Source organism: Pteropus alecto, unplaced genomic scaffold (genome assembly GCF_000325575.1).
Source record: "Pteropus alecto unplaced genomic scaffold, ASM32557v1 scaffold146, whole genome shotgun sequence".
In the NCBI taxonomy this organism is placed as follows: domain Eukaryota; kingdom Metazoa; phylum Chordata; class Mammalia; order Chiroptera; family Pteropodidae; genus Pteropus; species Pteropus alecto.
The window spans coordinates 32,898,075-32,915,391 of NW_006442107.1; the positions used below are offsets into that span (position 1 = coordinate 32,898,075).

General features: G+C 32.6%; 1 protein-coding gene across 2 annotated transcripts in view; it reads right to left on the reverse strand.

Moving 5' to 3' along the window:
* Positions 1–17,317, reverse strand: part of PPP4R1 (protein phosphatase 4 regulatory subunit 1) — a 64,455-nt gene that overhangs the window by 26,869 nt on the left and 20,269 nt on the right. The window contains exons 2-9 of one of the 2 annotated variants that reach the window (XM_006920079.3): positions 16,057–16,141; positions 15,150–15,256; positions 7,704–7,846; positions 7,064–7,210; positions 4,311–4,418; positions 4,110–4,175; positions 2,899–3,057; positions 980–1,107 (exon numbers count right to left, since the gene is read on the reverse strand). In XM_006920079.3, the coding sequence (XP_006920141.2) occupies positions 980–1,107; positions 2,899–3,057; positions 4,110–4,175; positions 4,311–4,418; positions 7,064–7,210; positions 7,704–7,846; positions 15,150–15,256; positions 16,057–16,115 (917 nt within the window). In that variant the 5' untranslated portion in view covers positions 16,116–16,141. Of the gene's footprint in view, positions 1–979; positions 1,108–2,898; positions 3,058–4,109; positions 4,176–4,310; positions 4,419–7,063; positions 7,211–7,703; positions 7,847–15,149; positions 15,257–16,056; positions 16,193–17,317 lie in introns of both variants that reach the window. The other variant, XM_015595731.2, reaches the window with a different exon arrangement.

Here is a 17,317-nt window from a genome sequence, read left to right on the forward strand (position 1 = left end):
AGAACGGGCAAAAAGGTAAAACAAGGCAGCAGAGAAGAAAGAAGAACTGCCAAATCAAAACACCAAGAAAGCAAATATCACAGTATCAAGACCTACAGAAGAAAATGTCCATTAGCATCATGACAAGGGAGGGACAAGACACTATGGTAACTCAAGCATTACAGTAGGGACTGTTTCTAAAACAGGTACTCAGTTATTTCAAGTGTACACCTTGTAAAAGTTTGTTTGTTTCCCATACACTAAGTAAAGTTTGAATTATTTCTTCCCTAAGTATATATTATTATAAATTTAAAAAACTAAAACTCTATTAAATTTTTTAAATGCAAAAAAATAAAATAAAAATCAGAGTTGTTTTTAAGCTTAATTTTAAAATCTGTAGCCCTATTAGATTAATATACTTAAAACTGATATTCTAGGTAGTAAGTACACTAATTTGGTGCTAATCATTAAAATACTTTCCCCCTCAGTTGAGAGATTATAATCATCATTCTACAGATGGAGGATCCAAGATATACAACTAAATTTACTGACTGGAAGAAAAAATAATAGTAGGAAATGGATTATATACTAAAACAAACATATCCCTAAGTTAGGTTTTACTCCTTAAAAAATTAAACTCTTTAAATGAGATAACCATTGCCTTGTATATTCTCAATGTTAACAGATAGTTTACTAGGAAAATAATTTATTAAATAAACTTATTCCAAACTAGTATCAAATCTATCATTTAGAGTTTTCTATGTGCCTGGCATCAAGCTCAGTGTGTCACGTACATTTTCATCTACTCATCTAATATAAAACCAACCAAAATGACATTTAACAAATGTATTTAAAATAAAACTCTACGAAAATATTTACCAATTTGTATAATTAAGAGAAACAGTAAACTCTCCAAAAAGAACACTTATTATGAAATAGTGAATATGAAAAAAAAGTTCTCAGGCAGTTAAACTGGAAAGCAAGTTTTAAAAAATTATACCTATTTTTGTCTTCTACTGATGTATCTTCTGAACTTTTGTTTTCTTCTTTAAAATACTGGCCTGAGCTAGATGGATTGGCAAAAGTAGATATGAAAGGTCCCAGAGACTGAAAAGCTGCTTGGCGAACCTATGAAGGAAAAAAGGATAAAACATAAATATACAGGATTATTAATAACCTACTTTGCATATACTGAATGAAGTATGTTTAAGATAATAATTTTTTCTAAAAGAAACCCAGATTCAGAAGGTGGCTCCATAGTGTAGTGGTTAGCACGTCTGCTTTACACGCAGAAGGTGTCTTGGGTTCACGCCCCAGGTGGAACCATGGACCATACCCTGGGTGAGCCCTGTGAGTGCGTGGAGACGCTCGCCTTCAGTGAAATGCGAGGGGGGAAAAAAAAACCCCACCATTCAACACTTCTGGAAATGGTCTTAAGGGCAAAAAACAATTTAAGGAATATCTATTCAAGAAAATCCACAAAAATTCAGTAAAAAAGCTCAGAGCCTGCAGGACTGAACCCAGACTAATTCAGGGAGGCACAGACTGTACTCCAGACTACTGCATCCAAGAACAGGAGGATCCCTCCCAGCTCCCAGTCACAGAGCTTTCAACAGTTTCTCACCCTACCCCCAGCTACTTGTTGCTGAGGCCAGGTCCTGAGCAAGTGTGGTCGAGTGGTAGGGGTTCCCTTCTTCCACCTAACACCCATTAGTGGAATGGAGGCTCTACCAGGACAAGGCTCATAATACTGAAGCTCTAACAGCTCATGTCACAGCTTGTGAGGCCAGGAGAGACAAGCCAAGAGAACTTCAAGCTGCTGTCCCTCCCACTCCTACCAAAACGCTGTCACTTCAAGGGTGACTGTGGGCATATCCAAAGCTGTGCCTCCTGGAGCGAGGCGGGGAAAAAAAAGTCCACTAAGGTATTCCAATAAGCCAGTTACTAAACAAACAAGCAAATAACAAAGTGCCTGACAGGGGTACCAGTACCCAAATTTGCTACATTATCTAAAATGCCCATTTTCTAACAAAATACTACAAGGTATGGAAAGGAAGAGAAAAATATAATTCACATACTGGAAAAAAAATTAGGTAACAGAAATTGTGTGTGAGAGCAATAAGATGTTGGACTTAACAAAACTGGCAAGAAAAAGAATTAGTGAACTCAAGATATATGAATATAAATTATATAAGCTAAAGAACAAAAAAAAGAAAATGAGGAAAAATGAACAGAGCCTCAGTAAAATGTGGGATACCATTAAGCACACCAATATATGTGTAATGGAAATACCAGAAGAAGAGTGAGAAAAGAAAAGACAAAATATTTGGAAGAAACTGATAGTTTGGATAGACCTATAACGAGAGATTAGTAATAAAAAATGACTACCCACAAAGAAAAGCCCAGGCCCTGATGAATTCAATTGCTGAATTCTACTAAATATTTAAAAGAGAATTACTACCAATTCTTCACAAATTATCCCAAAACATAGAAGACGAGGGAATACTTCGTAACTTGTATTTTGAGGCCATCATTACCCTGATAACAAAACCAAGCAAAAAATAAAAATAAAAAGCCATCAAAGAAAACTACAGACCATTATTTCTTCTAATATGAATATAAAAATCCTCAACAAAATACGAGCAGAATCTAGCAACATATAAAGAATTATTACACTATGACCAAGTGAGACATCCCAGAGATTGAAGGCTTAACATCTAAAAATCAATATGCTATATCTTAACAGCATGAACATGATTTAAATTTATAGAAATTTTGTAATACAATTGTCTATTATCTACTCTGAGAAGTATTAATAACATACCTTAAATTATAAATTATTTCTTTAATTATGAAATCAAAATCATGTTTGTTGTAAAATGTATTATTTTACAAAAATAATATTTAACAAAATCCTACCCAACGTGAAGGATCACTGATCAAATTAATAAATAGTGTTGACAATTTAGTCCGTCGGATTTCCTGACATGTTGCACATGAAACTGCCATGAAGCATTCGGCACAAGCCTTCCGGACTCCCCATACGTTATCAGAACAAAGTTGGAAAAACCTGGGCAGCTACGCAAAAGGATAATGTTTTGTTAGGCAGATAAACAAAGTAAGTCTTAGTACAAGCATACCTCATTTTATTATGCTTTGCTTTATTGTGCTTCACAGATGCTGTGTGGGTTTTTTTGTTTGTTTGCTTTTGTTTACAAATTGAAGGTTTGTGGCAACCATGTGTCAAGCAAGCCTAGTAAGCGCCATTTTTCCAAAAGGTTCAGATGATGGTTAGCATTTTCTAGCAATAAAGTATTTTTAAATTAAGGTATCTACACTGGTATTTTTTTTTTTTTTAGATATAATGCTACTGCACACTTAATAGACTACAGTATAGTGGAAACATAACTTTTGTCTGCACTGGGAAATCAAAAAATTCGTGTGATTCTCTTTACTGTGATACTTATTGTAGTGGTCTGGAACTAAACCCACAGTATCTCCAAGGTATTCCTGTAGTTACTTTTATTTTCATTCATAGTGTTTTAAAATATTAGATTTTCTTAACAAAGTTTCAAAGACCTGTTTAGTATTAATATTCAGTCATTTTAAATAAATTACACCCAATTCATAATATTATTGGCTATGGAAACGCAAAACAGTGCCAACAGATATGTTATCCAAGAGCTGTATCTAAACTTATTTTGCGTAACAGATGGTTTCAGAAACACTTAAAGTATGTTAACTTGTACATTAAACATATATATCCAATGTACTAACCATTTAAAAAAAACCTGCTGTAGATTTAATTTGTCCCTAAAACACTTGAGGATTGCAATAATATTAAAGATTCATTTGAATAAATAAGAATTGATTTGTTTAATAGAAATGGAGAGGTAAAAAGGATCAATGGTCCTTAAACATATCTGCATTTTAACAAACTGTCTTTATCAAAACAAGTTCAGATTACAGAAATTTAAACTCTTAACCTCAAAAAGTCCTATTTTTCTGGTTTACATTCATGAAATTGTGTTAATAAAATCTGGGGGTAAATGTATGCACTTGAAACTTTATGTGCTACTTTGTAATGCACTACTTACTTCTTTATTATTCCTTGTTTCTGTAATACTTACCAACATTTCCTCAGTAGCTTGCTGGCCAACTACACTGCAAATATCTCCAAAATTGGCAGCACAGACCTGACAACAAAAGCATTACTGACATTTCAAAATGTTGCACATAAAGTTCTTTAAAAATAATTTTTAAATTTCACATATCAATACTGTAACCATTAGAACCATGTGTTCTTAAACAAAAAAGAGACTAAAAAATACCTTTCGAACATGAAACATCCTGCAATCACAGCACATCTCACAAAACCTAGGGAGGATAAGACGCTCTGTAATGTCCTTCCCAACCATAGGAGCCATTTTGCACATTATCTAAAACAAATAAGAAAAAAACACACTGAAAATATCTTCAAACTAAGACTTTTCCAGTTAAGTTTGCTAACTTATTAGAGTATATAATTTAAGGATACATAAAATATGATATAGCATCATCATACCACATACATTACAAAAAACATTCACCTTATTTATCTGAGTTGAAGACAGAAAAATAGGTATTAATTACTACCAATAAAATCAACCAATAATTACTAAATGCAGAGTAAACCCAGAAAAAAACCCTAAAAATTTCATTTTTGTCTACAGTTTCAATCTTAATCATTTTGCCTGATAACCTGAAAAGTGAAAAAACTCTACATTTTCCCAATCAGAAAAATAAATGGTGACTGTTTCAAGGGAAAGGTTATCTGCAAGAAGGATTCAGGATTAGTATATCTGTATTGCTAAGGATAGAATACACAGAGGCAGTCTTTACCGTACAAAGTACCTGTTTTAAATGAGACTTGTGCCTGTTGGAACTGTGTCCTTACTCTGTAAAGTCTAGGTTCCAAGAAGGGCAAAGTTAAGGACGCGGTTCCAATATGCACACGTTTCAGTTAATGCAGTACCAGGCAAAGCAAGGATGAACTATGTTTGCAAATCAGCTCAACATTATTTAAATTCTCCCCATAGTTGGTATAGAAAGAAATCTGATGATCTGTCATCATTTATCTGTGACATCTACTCCTAGTCATGCAAATATGACAAGTAAAAGGCATACATATGGAAAGAAAGAAAGCTCTATTCATTATGACATGATTGTCTACACAGAAAATCCCAAGGAATCTAAAAAGAAGCCACTAGGAAAAATAAGTGAATATAGGAAGTTTGCAGGACATACGTCAGAATACAAAAATCAAATGCATTTCTGTAAGTTAGCAATGAACAAGTGGAAACATTTAAAAAGTTATTCACAACGGAGTTAAAAATACAAAATCTAACAAAATATATGAAATATCAAATCTAACAAAATATATACATGATGTCTACTGAAACTATAAAACATTGGTGAGTTAAGTAAAAGACCCAAATAAATGGAGAGATCTACCATGCTCATGGATTGTTAGGCTGGCAATTATCCCCTCATTGACCTAGAGAAGAGTCAACACAATCCCTATCAAAATCCCAAAGCCTATTTCATTTTTTGATGCCATAATATCTTTAAGCATTTCCAAGCCTAGGTTAAAGATCTAAAGTTATGCCGTATCACTGATTCTATCATAATTAAATTTATTAGAATAAATTATTCTCTCAATAAAGAACAGATAGGAAGCCAGGGAATGCAAAACATGACAAAATAAACATAAACCAACTGTAAGGGAATCATGGGTTTCATACTAGCACTGGATATAGTATTTTTATTGTAAATATAACATTTTATTATTGTTAAATCCCATCAAAAGTTATAATAAAGCAAGTTTAATTCTGCTCTATATAAAGTGATGTCAAACTGATTTCCCTTAATGAGAAAGTTGTGAAATTAAAAAAAAAAATGTGTTTTAGAATTTGATAGAAGTGGTGGTTGTACAACATTGTGAAAATACTAAATGTACTTAATTGTACTTTTAAATGGTTAATTTTATATTATGTGCATTTCACTTCAATAAAAATGATATTATTGGGGAAAAAGGTACCTAAACTTATTAATTGGTACCTGAGCATCCAAAAATAAAATGAAATCAGAGAATTTTCAAGGAAGAGAGACTAGAGAGATGACTGAATTCATCCTCCTAATGATTCAGAAGCATTATAAATTTTTGTTCTAATTTTTTTCATATTAATAAAGATACAATTATTTTAGGTTTAAATAGTAAACTCTCAATATGCACACAGACTTGAATAAATTTTCAGACAGATTTGCCACTTTTCTAATTTATTATCAGAATTCTTACTGTCTGAACTCAGAAACCATAGATGTGAACTGTAATAGATATTACTATATACTCCAACTCATGCCCTATTTTTGATGACTATCAAAATATTTGCTAACCATGTCAAAAAACCCCAGAAAATGTACTATTATTATGACTATTATTAGTACTACTAAATGTACTATGACTCTGTGCACAATGAACTTAATCTGTACATTTTTCTAGTAATCATAATTTATATCATATCGTAGTAAAATTATTTGCCTGACTATCCTTCTCCCAAAGCCATACTGTCAGGGGCAGAAACCAAGTATTATTTTTTTTCTACTGTGCTTACACGAAAGTATACCTAGAAAGGTATTCAACAGCAGCAATCAAAGGGGTTCAAATGTTTCTTCATTCAATACAGGTTTTCTGTGTGTGTGATTTTTGAACTGCACTGGTTATTTCTCCCATCTTATTTTTCCATGGTGACACAATAATAAATTTACAGTTACTGTTTTCTTGCTGTATATCCTGCTTTTCAGAGCCCAATGACAGACCCATCTAATTCCCAGTTACTTGACGTAATAGGGGGCCCACAGAAAATGCGCCTAAGTCCCTTTCTAACCTGGCATTACATTTTTAATTCAATGATTTGTGGCTACTTTGATATCTAATATGTATAAACTCTACAGCATTTATGCAGCATAATATTTAATGAGCACCTCCAATTAGTCAATATCCTGACTAATTTTTACCTAAATTGAAAAATCATGTTCTACTTACAGCCACAGCTTCTGTTTTTACATCGTCGTTGCTGTCTGGGGCAGTTAGCTCTATGAGGACAGGGCACACTTTGGTCTCCACATCAAACCGCTCAATTAACTCCTGCTCCAACAAAGCCAGCAAAGCTGCCTGACTGGTTTTTCTTACCTAGGAAAAAATTAACAGTATAAACATAGTACATGCACAATATAGTAAAATTCTATTACTGGATTTTCACAAAACTGAAGACTTCTCAACTTAAAAGGGATTCATTATTGGCAAACCATGCAAATAAAAATCTGTGGCTATTTTCTTCACGTACTACAAAGATAGAACCTGGTAGGTTGTGTTAAAAAGAAGTGAAACAAAAAAGACATCTTGTAAAAGATGTCTCATAAAGAAACTTTTTGAGGAATACCTTGAAAGCACCACGTAAGGATGCAGCTATGAGGCATTGTCTATAATGGTGCTAAGGAGACCTCCTAGATTTGCCAGACTCAGCATATCTTGTCTAAGATAAATGGTAGTTTTGAAAAACAGAATAACAAAATCACAAAATCAAAGAGGAAAAAACATTCAAATGAGACCACTTAGGGTATGCCATTCTATATACATCATACTACATACATTTCCATTAAGAGGATGTGAATGGCACTCTTACCTGATTATTCTGATCTGCAAGATACCTAACCACAATAGGTAGTAAGTATTTGGAAAAAGCATATGGGATTGAAGGCCGGTTTTCTTGACAAAACAATGCAATATGGGGCACCTGTTCCATCAGCTCTGCTCTCACAGTTGGTTCTATAGAAATAAAAGAAATGTGAGCAAACATTCTCTTACAGTAACAAAATCTTTGCCCGGGCTCGGGACTATTTAGAAATAGTCTTTCATCCTCAGCATAAAAAGGACTCACAAGATGTTCTCTAACTCTGTGATCCTTTTCACAATCATGTATACATGGGTCAACCCATGAGTTAAAGGAGGAACTTAGCCCACATCTTAAGCTTGTATTTTCATGGAATGCACTGAGTGTGCAATCATTTCTTATAATGATTGAATTTATTCATAACCATGGTGTGCTAAGAGTGAAACATCCAATATTCACATCAACTATAATATGGTATTATCTATAAACTCTACTGTTTAAAAACCTCCTAGGATAAGTCATAAGGACTAGCTTAAGTTTAAACTTAGTCTAAGCTAAGTTTAGTCAATGAATGGAGGACTTATAGTTAAATATAACTAAGAGTAAAAAGGGTAAGTGAATATTAAAGTATTAAAGGAGACAAATAGATTAAAAAAAAAACAAACAAACGAACCTTGAAAAGACCCAAGTATATATGGCATATTTAAATGTGACAAATATGGCATTTCAAAATTCTGAGTTTCAAAGTGATGAACTACCCAATAAGTACTGGTAGCAAAATCAGCTATTTATGCGACAAAATCAAGGTAATACATTGTACATTAATTCTAGTTGAATTAAAGTTCCAAACTTTCACCTGTCAGAATTGCTATGATCAATAAATCAAAAAACAACAAGTATTGGCAGGGATATGGAGAAAAGGGAACCCTTGTACAGTGTTGGTGGGATTGCAAATTGGTACAGTCACTATGGAAAACAGTTTGGAGGTCCCTCAAAAAATTAAAACTAGAACTACCATTTAACCCAGCAATTGCATTTCTGAGTATTTATCCAAAGAAAACCAACATACTAATTCATAAAGATCTATGCACCTAAAGCGCTATTCACAACAGCCAAGAAGATCTGGAAGCAGCCTAAATGCTCAACAACAGACAACTGGATAAAGAAGTTGTGGTACATATATACAATGGAATATTACTCAGCCATAAAAAAATCTTATGTTTTGCAACAATATGGATTGATCCAGAGGGTATTATGCTGAGTGAAATAAGTCAGACAGAGAAAGATAAATACCATATGATTTCACTTATATGCAGAATCTAAGGAACAAAAGGAACAAACTAAATGAAAGCAAGACTCACAGATACAGTAGACAAAATGATGATTGCCAGATGGCAGGGGGTTGGAGGGCTAGGTGAAAAAGGTGAAGGAATGAAGAAGTACAAATTAGTTACAAAACAGTCACAGCGATGTAGATTATAGTATAGCATAGGGAACACAGTATTATTGTAATGGCTGTGTGTAGAGCCAGATGGGTGCTAGAGTAATCAGGGAGATCACCTCATAAACTATATATATTTCCAAACTTCTTTTTAAAGCTCAAAAGCACTGAAAGACAACATTAAAAAAAATGTTTAAGGTTGAGGTGGAAAGTCCTTTCAAGACAAACAAATCGAAAAACCAACTAAAAGACTAGCAAATTTCATTTCATAATGACTTTATTATAAACAACAGATACCATACTCAGTTAAAAAGACAAAAGTGTCTGGGAGAAAATATGTGCAAAGTATTAATACCTAAATATACCAAAAACCCATTATTCAAATGAATATAAGAAAGAAAAGGATACAAATAGGCAATTCACAGAAGAAATGCAAGTGACTGACACACACAGACATGATGGATTTTCAATACAAGTCATTACATCAGACTTAATTATTACTGTGGCACCTATTAATGATATTAAAGTTACCTTAAAGTAAACGTGCATAAATGTGTACAGAGGAACTTTAGATTTCAAAAAACGAAAATTAATAAAACTATCAGAAAATGTACTAGTATTTTACAAAGCTAAGAGTCTTATCGACAAACCAATATTTGAAATTTCTATTACACAACTGTGCCATTTGAAGTTAGACAGTACTTGAACAAAATAAATGTGCTGTTTTGAAAAACAAAAGTAATTTTTAAAAAGTAGACATATGGCCTCTATTTTTCCTCACTGCTAATATTGACCTAATACTTAAATATATTATGAAGCAAAAGGAGGTGACAACTTACAGTTTTAGTTAAAAATAAAATCAGTAACTTTTCTTTTTTTAAAGCCCTGCTTAGGCAAATAGACCAATGGAACAAATAGAGTGCAGAAACAGACATATGCCCATACAGACAACTGATTTATTAAAAGCTGAAAAGGGAAAGATGGTCGTTTTAATAAAGGGTACAGAGTCAACTAGATACCCACATTTAAAAATAGAAATAAAAAGAAACTTGTCCCCTACTTCATATCATACACGAGAATAAATTCCAGGTGGAATGTAGATCTATACGTCAAAAACAAAAACAATTTCTAGATTTGATAATATAGGAGAAAATATTCATGACTTTGAGGTAAGAAAAATTTTCTTAAGCAGGATACAGACAAATAGTACTACCTATAAAAGAAAATAACTTCTTTAACAGGCACCATTAAGAGAGAGAAAATATAAGTAACAGAGTGAAAAAGAGATCTATAATACTCATAAATGACTTAGGGCTCATATCCAGAATACAGAATTCCTGCAAATATGTAAGAAAAAGACTGCCAGTTTAAAAAAGAGGGAGACAGAGAGAGATTTAAACATATATTTCAAAAAGATGCCCAGATAGCCAATAAGCATACAACCAGGTGCTCAGCTTTACTGTTCACTGAGGAAATGCAAATTAAAACTACAATGAGATATAAATTTCAACCACTACCCCTTCAGAAAATTTAAAATAAACAAGTTTTTGTGAAGATATGAAAGAAACCACAGGAACTCTCATACATCGTTGGTGGGACTTAAAATTGTTATACCACACTGGAAAACTCAATGGCATATCAAAGATGAATATATGCATACCCTATGATATAGAAACGCCAATTCTAAGTAAATACCACTGAAGTGTGTGCACATGTGTTCCGTGTGACTCATTGGCTCACAGCAGCATTAAGAGCCTAAAGCTAGAAGTAACCTGTATATCCACTAACAGAATAAAGGATCAATAGGTTATAATATATTCATACAGCACTGCAGTATATTCACATAGTAATCACCGTATAATAAGTTTTTTGTAAAACAACTTAAAAAAATCTATAAATACAGTTACATGCAACAGAATGAGTTTTAGAAGTATAAAAAAGCTAGAAACTAAAGAATACATTCAGTATGATTCCATACAAAGTTTAGACAGGCAAACCTATACATTTAATGGTCAAAAGATTGATTACCTCTGGGGAAAAGAATAGAACTGAAACTTGGAGGTGAGATGATTTCTGGGATGCTCATTCTATTTCTTGATCCAAGAACTAATTACATGGGCCTTCATTTTGTGATACTTCATGGAACTGTACATTTTTAGTTCATGTACTTTTTGTAGTGTTATATTTGATATTAAAAGAACTGAAAAAAATCTGCTTCAAGTATGTTATGTCTAAAACCCTGAGAATATACTTGTAACTGGTTTGGGTTACAAATTTATATACCCAAGAATAATGTGAAAACTGCCCCTTCCTCCTTCCATCTTCTCCCTGCTCCCCAAATAATTACAAGTGCACGCACACACGCACACACACACATGAGAGAGAGAGAGAGAGAGAGAGAGAGAAACACAGAATTTAATTTCTCTTGGTTGCTAACAACCCTGAGCCTGGTAGAACTCAAAACCACTTGAGGGACACTCCCACAATGAAGGCTGACCCAAACACCAAACACCTATGAATTCAGACCAACTAAAGATTAGCTCATAATCAAAAAAAAAAAAAGACAAGGAAATGATCCTTCAGTAGCAAAAAGATTAAGATACAACAGGATTATAATACCAAGAACTTCAGCTACTATAAACAATTTTTAGATGTTACGGTAAAGATTCTATTTTAAAGATATAATGAAAGGAAATATACTGAAAAGAAACAATACAGAAAGAAAAACAAGAAGTTATAAAAACGAAGCCCTTTAAGACTCCTGAAAATAAAAAACAGAATCAATGGCAACGAAATATTCAACAATCAGATGGGAGGTTAGAATTTGGTAACAAATATTTTGCTGAGAGAAATGACCAAAATGCAGAAGGGAGAAAAAGAACTGAAAAGAAACAAGTAATAGCTATGGAAAGTACATTTATCTAACAAGAGTTCTATATTCTGAACTACATACAAAACATATACTCAAACAAAAAAGAAACTAAAAAAAAGAGTTTGAGATGGGAGAGAGGCAATATTTAAAATGGTATAGGTTGAAAGTTTCCCTTATCTTATAGAAAAGATATGAATCCTCAAATTCAAGAAGCAAGGCAAAGTCCTGAGTAGAATAAATAAAAATAAACCTGAAGAATGCCAAGAAAAAGAAGTCTTAAAAACAATCAGGAAGGAAAAACGAGATTACTACAAGGACTAAATTAGATTAGCAGACTTCTCAACAGTAACAAGAATAAGATGAGAATGGAATAATATTAAAAGTATCAATTAGATTTTTACACTTAGCTAAATGATAATTTAAGAGAAATGGTGAAATAAAATCATTTTCAGACAGGAAAAAGGATATGTCACTGTCAGCCCTCAGCAATACATGTTCTCTCAGAAAGGGGAAAGTGAACCAGAAAAGCATCAGATAAAAGATGTACTGAGGGGAAAAAAAGTTGGAGTAAATTTAGTAGTAAATCCAAACAAGCATTTACTATACACAAATCCTTAAAATATGAATGCTAAATTTATGGAAGTAAAAAATCAAAATAAAAGTTGATAAAAATAAGGCAGACAAGAACAAAAAATTAAAGGTTCTAAACTTTTTATTTCTTTAGGAGGATAAATAATATGCATTAACTTTAGAGCTATGCATGTTTCAACTGTCTTCATCTTATTTGAACATCACAATCAACCCAGCCTACCAAGTCAGAAGCCTCAGGATCAACTCTTCTCTTCCTTTACTCCCTTCAACCACCACAGGAGCTTTGAAATCCCTTTCTAACACTTTGATTACTCTCAACAACTCGAAATAATCAGTAGTCGAGTCTCCTGACTAGTCTTCTTGTTACCCATCTTTTTCATTAAGTCTATCCATGCTGCTATATTATTTTCGAAATCACAAAAAATGTAAAGCTCTCTAGCAGGGCACAGTATAAACCTTTATAATCTATCCTTCAATTATCTTCTTTAACAGCCTCATTTTTCTAAAACTGTAGCTTCAGTAAACGCTGTTGACCAAATGGACCAACGTCTTGAATTCCTCAAGCCTCTACACCTATCTTTTCCTCGCCTGAGTATGCTCTTTCTCCTCTCTGTCTGTATCTCATCATTCTATTAAATCTAAACTCAAAAGTCACTAATTTTCTGAAGCCACTCCCAGCCCACTCCATTATAATTTATTGTTTATATGTTGGTTGCATTCATTAAACTGTTAATTTGATGACAGGAATTTTATTCATTTTAGTAGCTGCTCCAACATTTAATCCAGAACCTGGCATAGAGTATGCATTATTTTATGTTTAATGAGTGAACAGAAAGTATAAATGTCAATAGAGATATTTACCATAAACTCAACAACTTGAGAACATATTTTTTAAAAATATGCACACACACATTTTATAAAACTCAGCACTATGGTTGGTCAACAGGTAAAAGAAGATAAATACAAATTCCTCCTTAAAGATCACCTATGTCTCTACTGAAAAAGAAATAACTACAATGGTAAGTACCATTGCCAAAAATTTAAGTTTAATTGTACCTCTGCCAAATAAAAAAATAAATTATAAGTACAAATTATAGTTCATGAGACTCTCCTAAAACCATTCTGGAACAAGCATATACATCGAGCAATTATGTACACAGAATGTCATAATGAGAAAGATTATTAGGAAGCTTACCAATGTTTTTTCTACTTTATAAGGAAATAAAATTTAAGGCTTGTGTAAATAATAAACATATTCCCATAAAATAAACTTCTCACCAAAAGATGGGCTCATCTAAAATTAAAAAGACTGCTGACATGTCAAATTCATTAGAAATTGCCAGATAACATGTTTTTATGAAGAGATAATGGATTTAAGAAAAAATTAAGTTTATTTTTGAATTGTTTCTAAAATCAAATATAAAAATGCTTAACACTTAGCATTAGATTAAAATGGTAAATTTTGTTATGCATATTTTACCACAATAAATATATTTTTTATAAAACAAAAGAACTATCATAACCCTCAAATAGAATTCATCTCTTTCTTTACAACAGCGAAGATATGGAAGCAACCTAAATGCCCATCAACAGACAACTGGGTAAAGAAATTATGGTTCATATATATAATGGAATATTACTCAGCTGTTAGAAAAACTGAAATCCTACCATTTGCAACATGGATGGACCTAGAGGTTATTATGCTGAGTGAAATAAGTCAGACAGAGAAAGATAAATACCATGTGATTTCACTTATATATGGAATCTAAGGAACAAAAAGAACAAAATAATCAAAAACAGACTCACAAATATAGTGGATGATTTGGTGACGGACAGAAGGGAAAGGGTTTGGGGGACTGGGAGAATGTGGTGAAGGGTTAAAGAAGTACAAATTAGTGGTTGATAGTTTTGGTCACGGGGATGGGGAGCATGGCAGAAGGAATGCAGTTAGTATTAATATGATAGATAGCTAGGTGGACGGCCAGGGGAGAGAGGGAGCAGTTGAGGGGACCGTTTTATGAACTACACAGATGTCTAAACAATGTACTGTACACTTGAAACTAATTTAAATAAATAAAATTTTAAAATATAAAAAAAAATCAAATAAAATTCACCTCTTTCTTAAGCAGACCCTCCTATCTTCACTTTGGAGACAAACAGTTTTCGTTTTTTAATGGGAGATTAACATTTTTTGCAAGTGAGAAAGCACACAAAAAAGAAAACATTTTATATATGCTTAAAAAAATTTACAGCCCACTCCATCCTTTTCAATTTATTCAAAATAATTTTTAAAGTTTTTATTAATCCTAAAATATTAACATACAAGATGCAAAGCAATGTTCTTAAGATTTTTCTTTTGGGAAATTTCCAAAATTAAATGAATGGGCCTACTATAAAATGTCTGGGTCTTAGTAACAGGTTTTTATTTTCTTGTTACTAAAAGGTTTGATAATTAACACAGGAAAAATTTTAAAGAAATATCACATTGAGTTTTTCATTAGTTTTAAAAACACATTATTTGGTAAAAGAAAACTTTCTCTACATAAACATATACCTGAATCGTCAGCTAATCTGCTAATTCTTTCCAAAACAGCAATACAATCTCTTTCATCATCGCAGACTTCCCTCAATGTATCCAGCAAACTCCGGGCCACCATTTGTCTACACGCAATAAAGAAAATTATATAGTGTTCAGTAGCATCAATAGTTAATATTCAGAATTTCAAAAGGCAGAATGCATACAGTTTTAAAGAAAATTTTTCTTATATATAACATATATCAAGTTCCTAATTTACGAAGTGACAAATGCCAGCATGGATTTTATTTTAACAAGAAGAAACTGAACATTTACTCAACACTTTTCATCTTTATCTAACTGATTTAACAAATTTCCAAGGTGACTGAAAATTCATTTCAGTTATCTTCAATTATAATAATGGCAAAATTTACTCATCTTACTAAATGAGTTTTATACACATATACTCAAAAAATTTAAGCAAAGACTTTCAGATTTCCCAGGAAAGTCTGATACAGGTGGTCTTGGGACCATAGTTGGAGAAACAATGCATTTGGAAGAATGTTAGCTCTTGTCACTGTCACTGCCATGTCCCAATCCCCTTGAACATTATCTGGCAAACAGTAAGTATACAACATTATCTGCTGGAAGAAAAATATACTCCTCAGTAATCACTTTACATGAATATCAAAATTATGCCTAACAGCAAAAAGCAATAGTTTGGTTTTGTTGCCAAAATGCAAAGAAAGAGTGCTTTATAGTTATTAGGATCAAGGAGTAAACGACTATAAAAGAGGATGGCTGGGATTATTAAGAGAATTTGGTGACTCAAACTACACGTTAATAAAACGTACTTTAAACTAAGTAATTTTATTTTCCCTACTGAAATTAATATAATAAAAGTGATCCTTCCACTTCCTCTTTAAAGAGAAGAATATGCACATACCTGTTAAATACGTTCTCACTTGCAGCATACTTGTCCAATCTCCCCAGTGGCGTCAACATTTCATCTTGTGAGACAAAGTCCAGGGCTGAAGGTATAATAATCACATCAGACTCTGAGCTGTAGTCATCCACACCAACTATCAGAGACATCAGAAATACTCCTTATAACACTCTGAAACTAAAAAGTACTCCTTGTTTGTCTGAAGCATCTGAAGTAACACTGCCCTTAATGAATCTGGACTGGTACAAAGAATCATGGGAGAATCTTGGAGTTAATTCAGGAGTCATGAATGAATGGAGGATGGTTCCTCTGCCTTTTTTAAGTTCTAATTACCTCTAGAAGCACAGTGGTCAGAGGCTGTAGAAACTCAGTATGGGGTTATCACAGAACAGAGTGATCAGAAAAGAGTGGTCAGAGACCTGAGAGAACTTACACGTTCTATCAGAACACTAACAACTTGTAAATAAATAAAATGTCAAACACTAATAGTTAATTCTTCGATGGAGTCAAAGAAAAACATTATATACAGAAGAGCAAAGAATCACAGCAAATTTCTCATCAGAATACAAGCCAGAAGACAGTAGAGCATCTTTACAGTACTGAAAGAAAAAAACAATAGCAACCTACAGCTATATGCCCAGCAAACAAATCTTTCAGATAGCTTTAAAATTAATATCTTTCAAATGTAAAGGTCAAATAAAGACTACTCAGACATACAAAAGCTGACAGACATCATCGCCAGCAGACCTGCACTATAAGATTAAAGGAAGTCCTTCAAAGCAAAAAAAAAAAAAATACCAGATATGAAAATCTGGATTTATAACAAAGAAATGAAGAAATGGTAAATATGTGGGTAAATGCAAAAGCCTTATTTTTAAAATCCCTTAAAAATTGACTGTTTAAAGCAAAAAACATGTACTATAAAATAAAAAGATTAAAAATGTACTGTCAGGTTGGATTATAACATACAGAAGTAAAATGTCTGACTACAATAGCACAAAGGTAGGAAAAGAGTAAAGTATACTGTTCTAAAGTTCTTACACTGTATGTAAAAGAAACATATTACTTGAAGGTAGACTGTAATAAGTTAAAGATGTATACTAATTATAAACTGTTAGCATTCATTAAACATTCGAAAAACCAACCAAAGATATATAAAGCCTACAAAGGCCATAAAATGAAATCATAAAAAATACTCAATCCAAAAGAAGGCAGAAAAAGAAGATAAAATGAGGATGTAGGATAAATAGATGGAAAATAG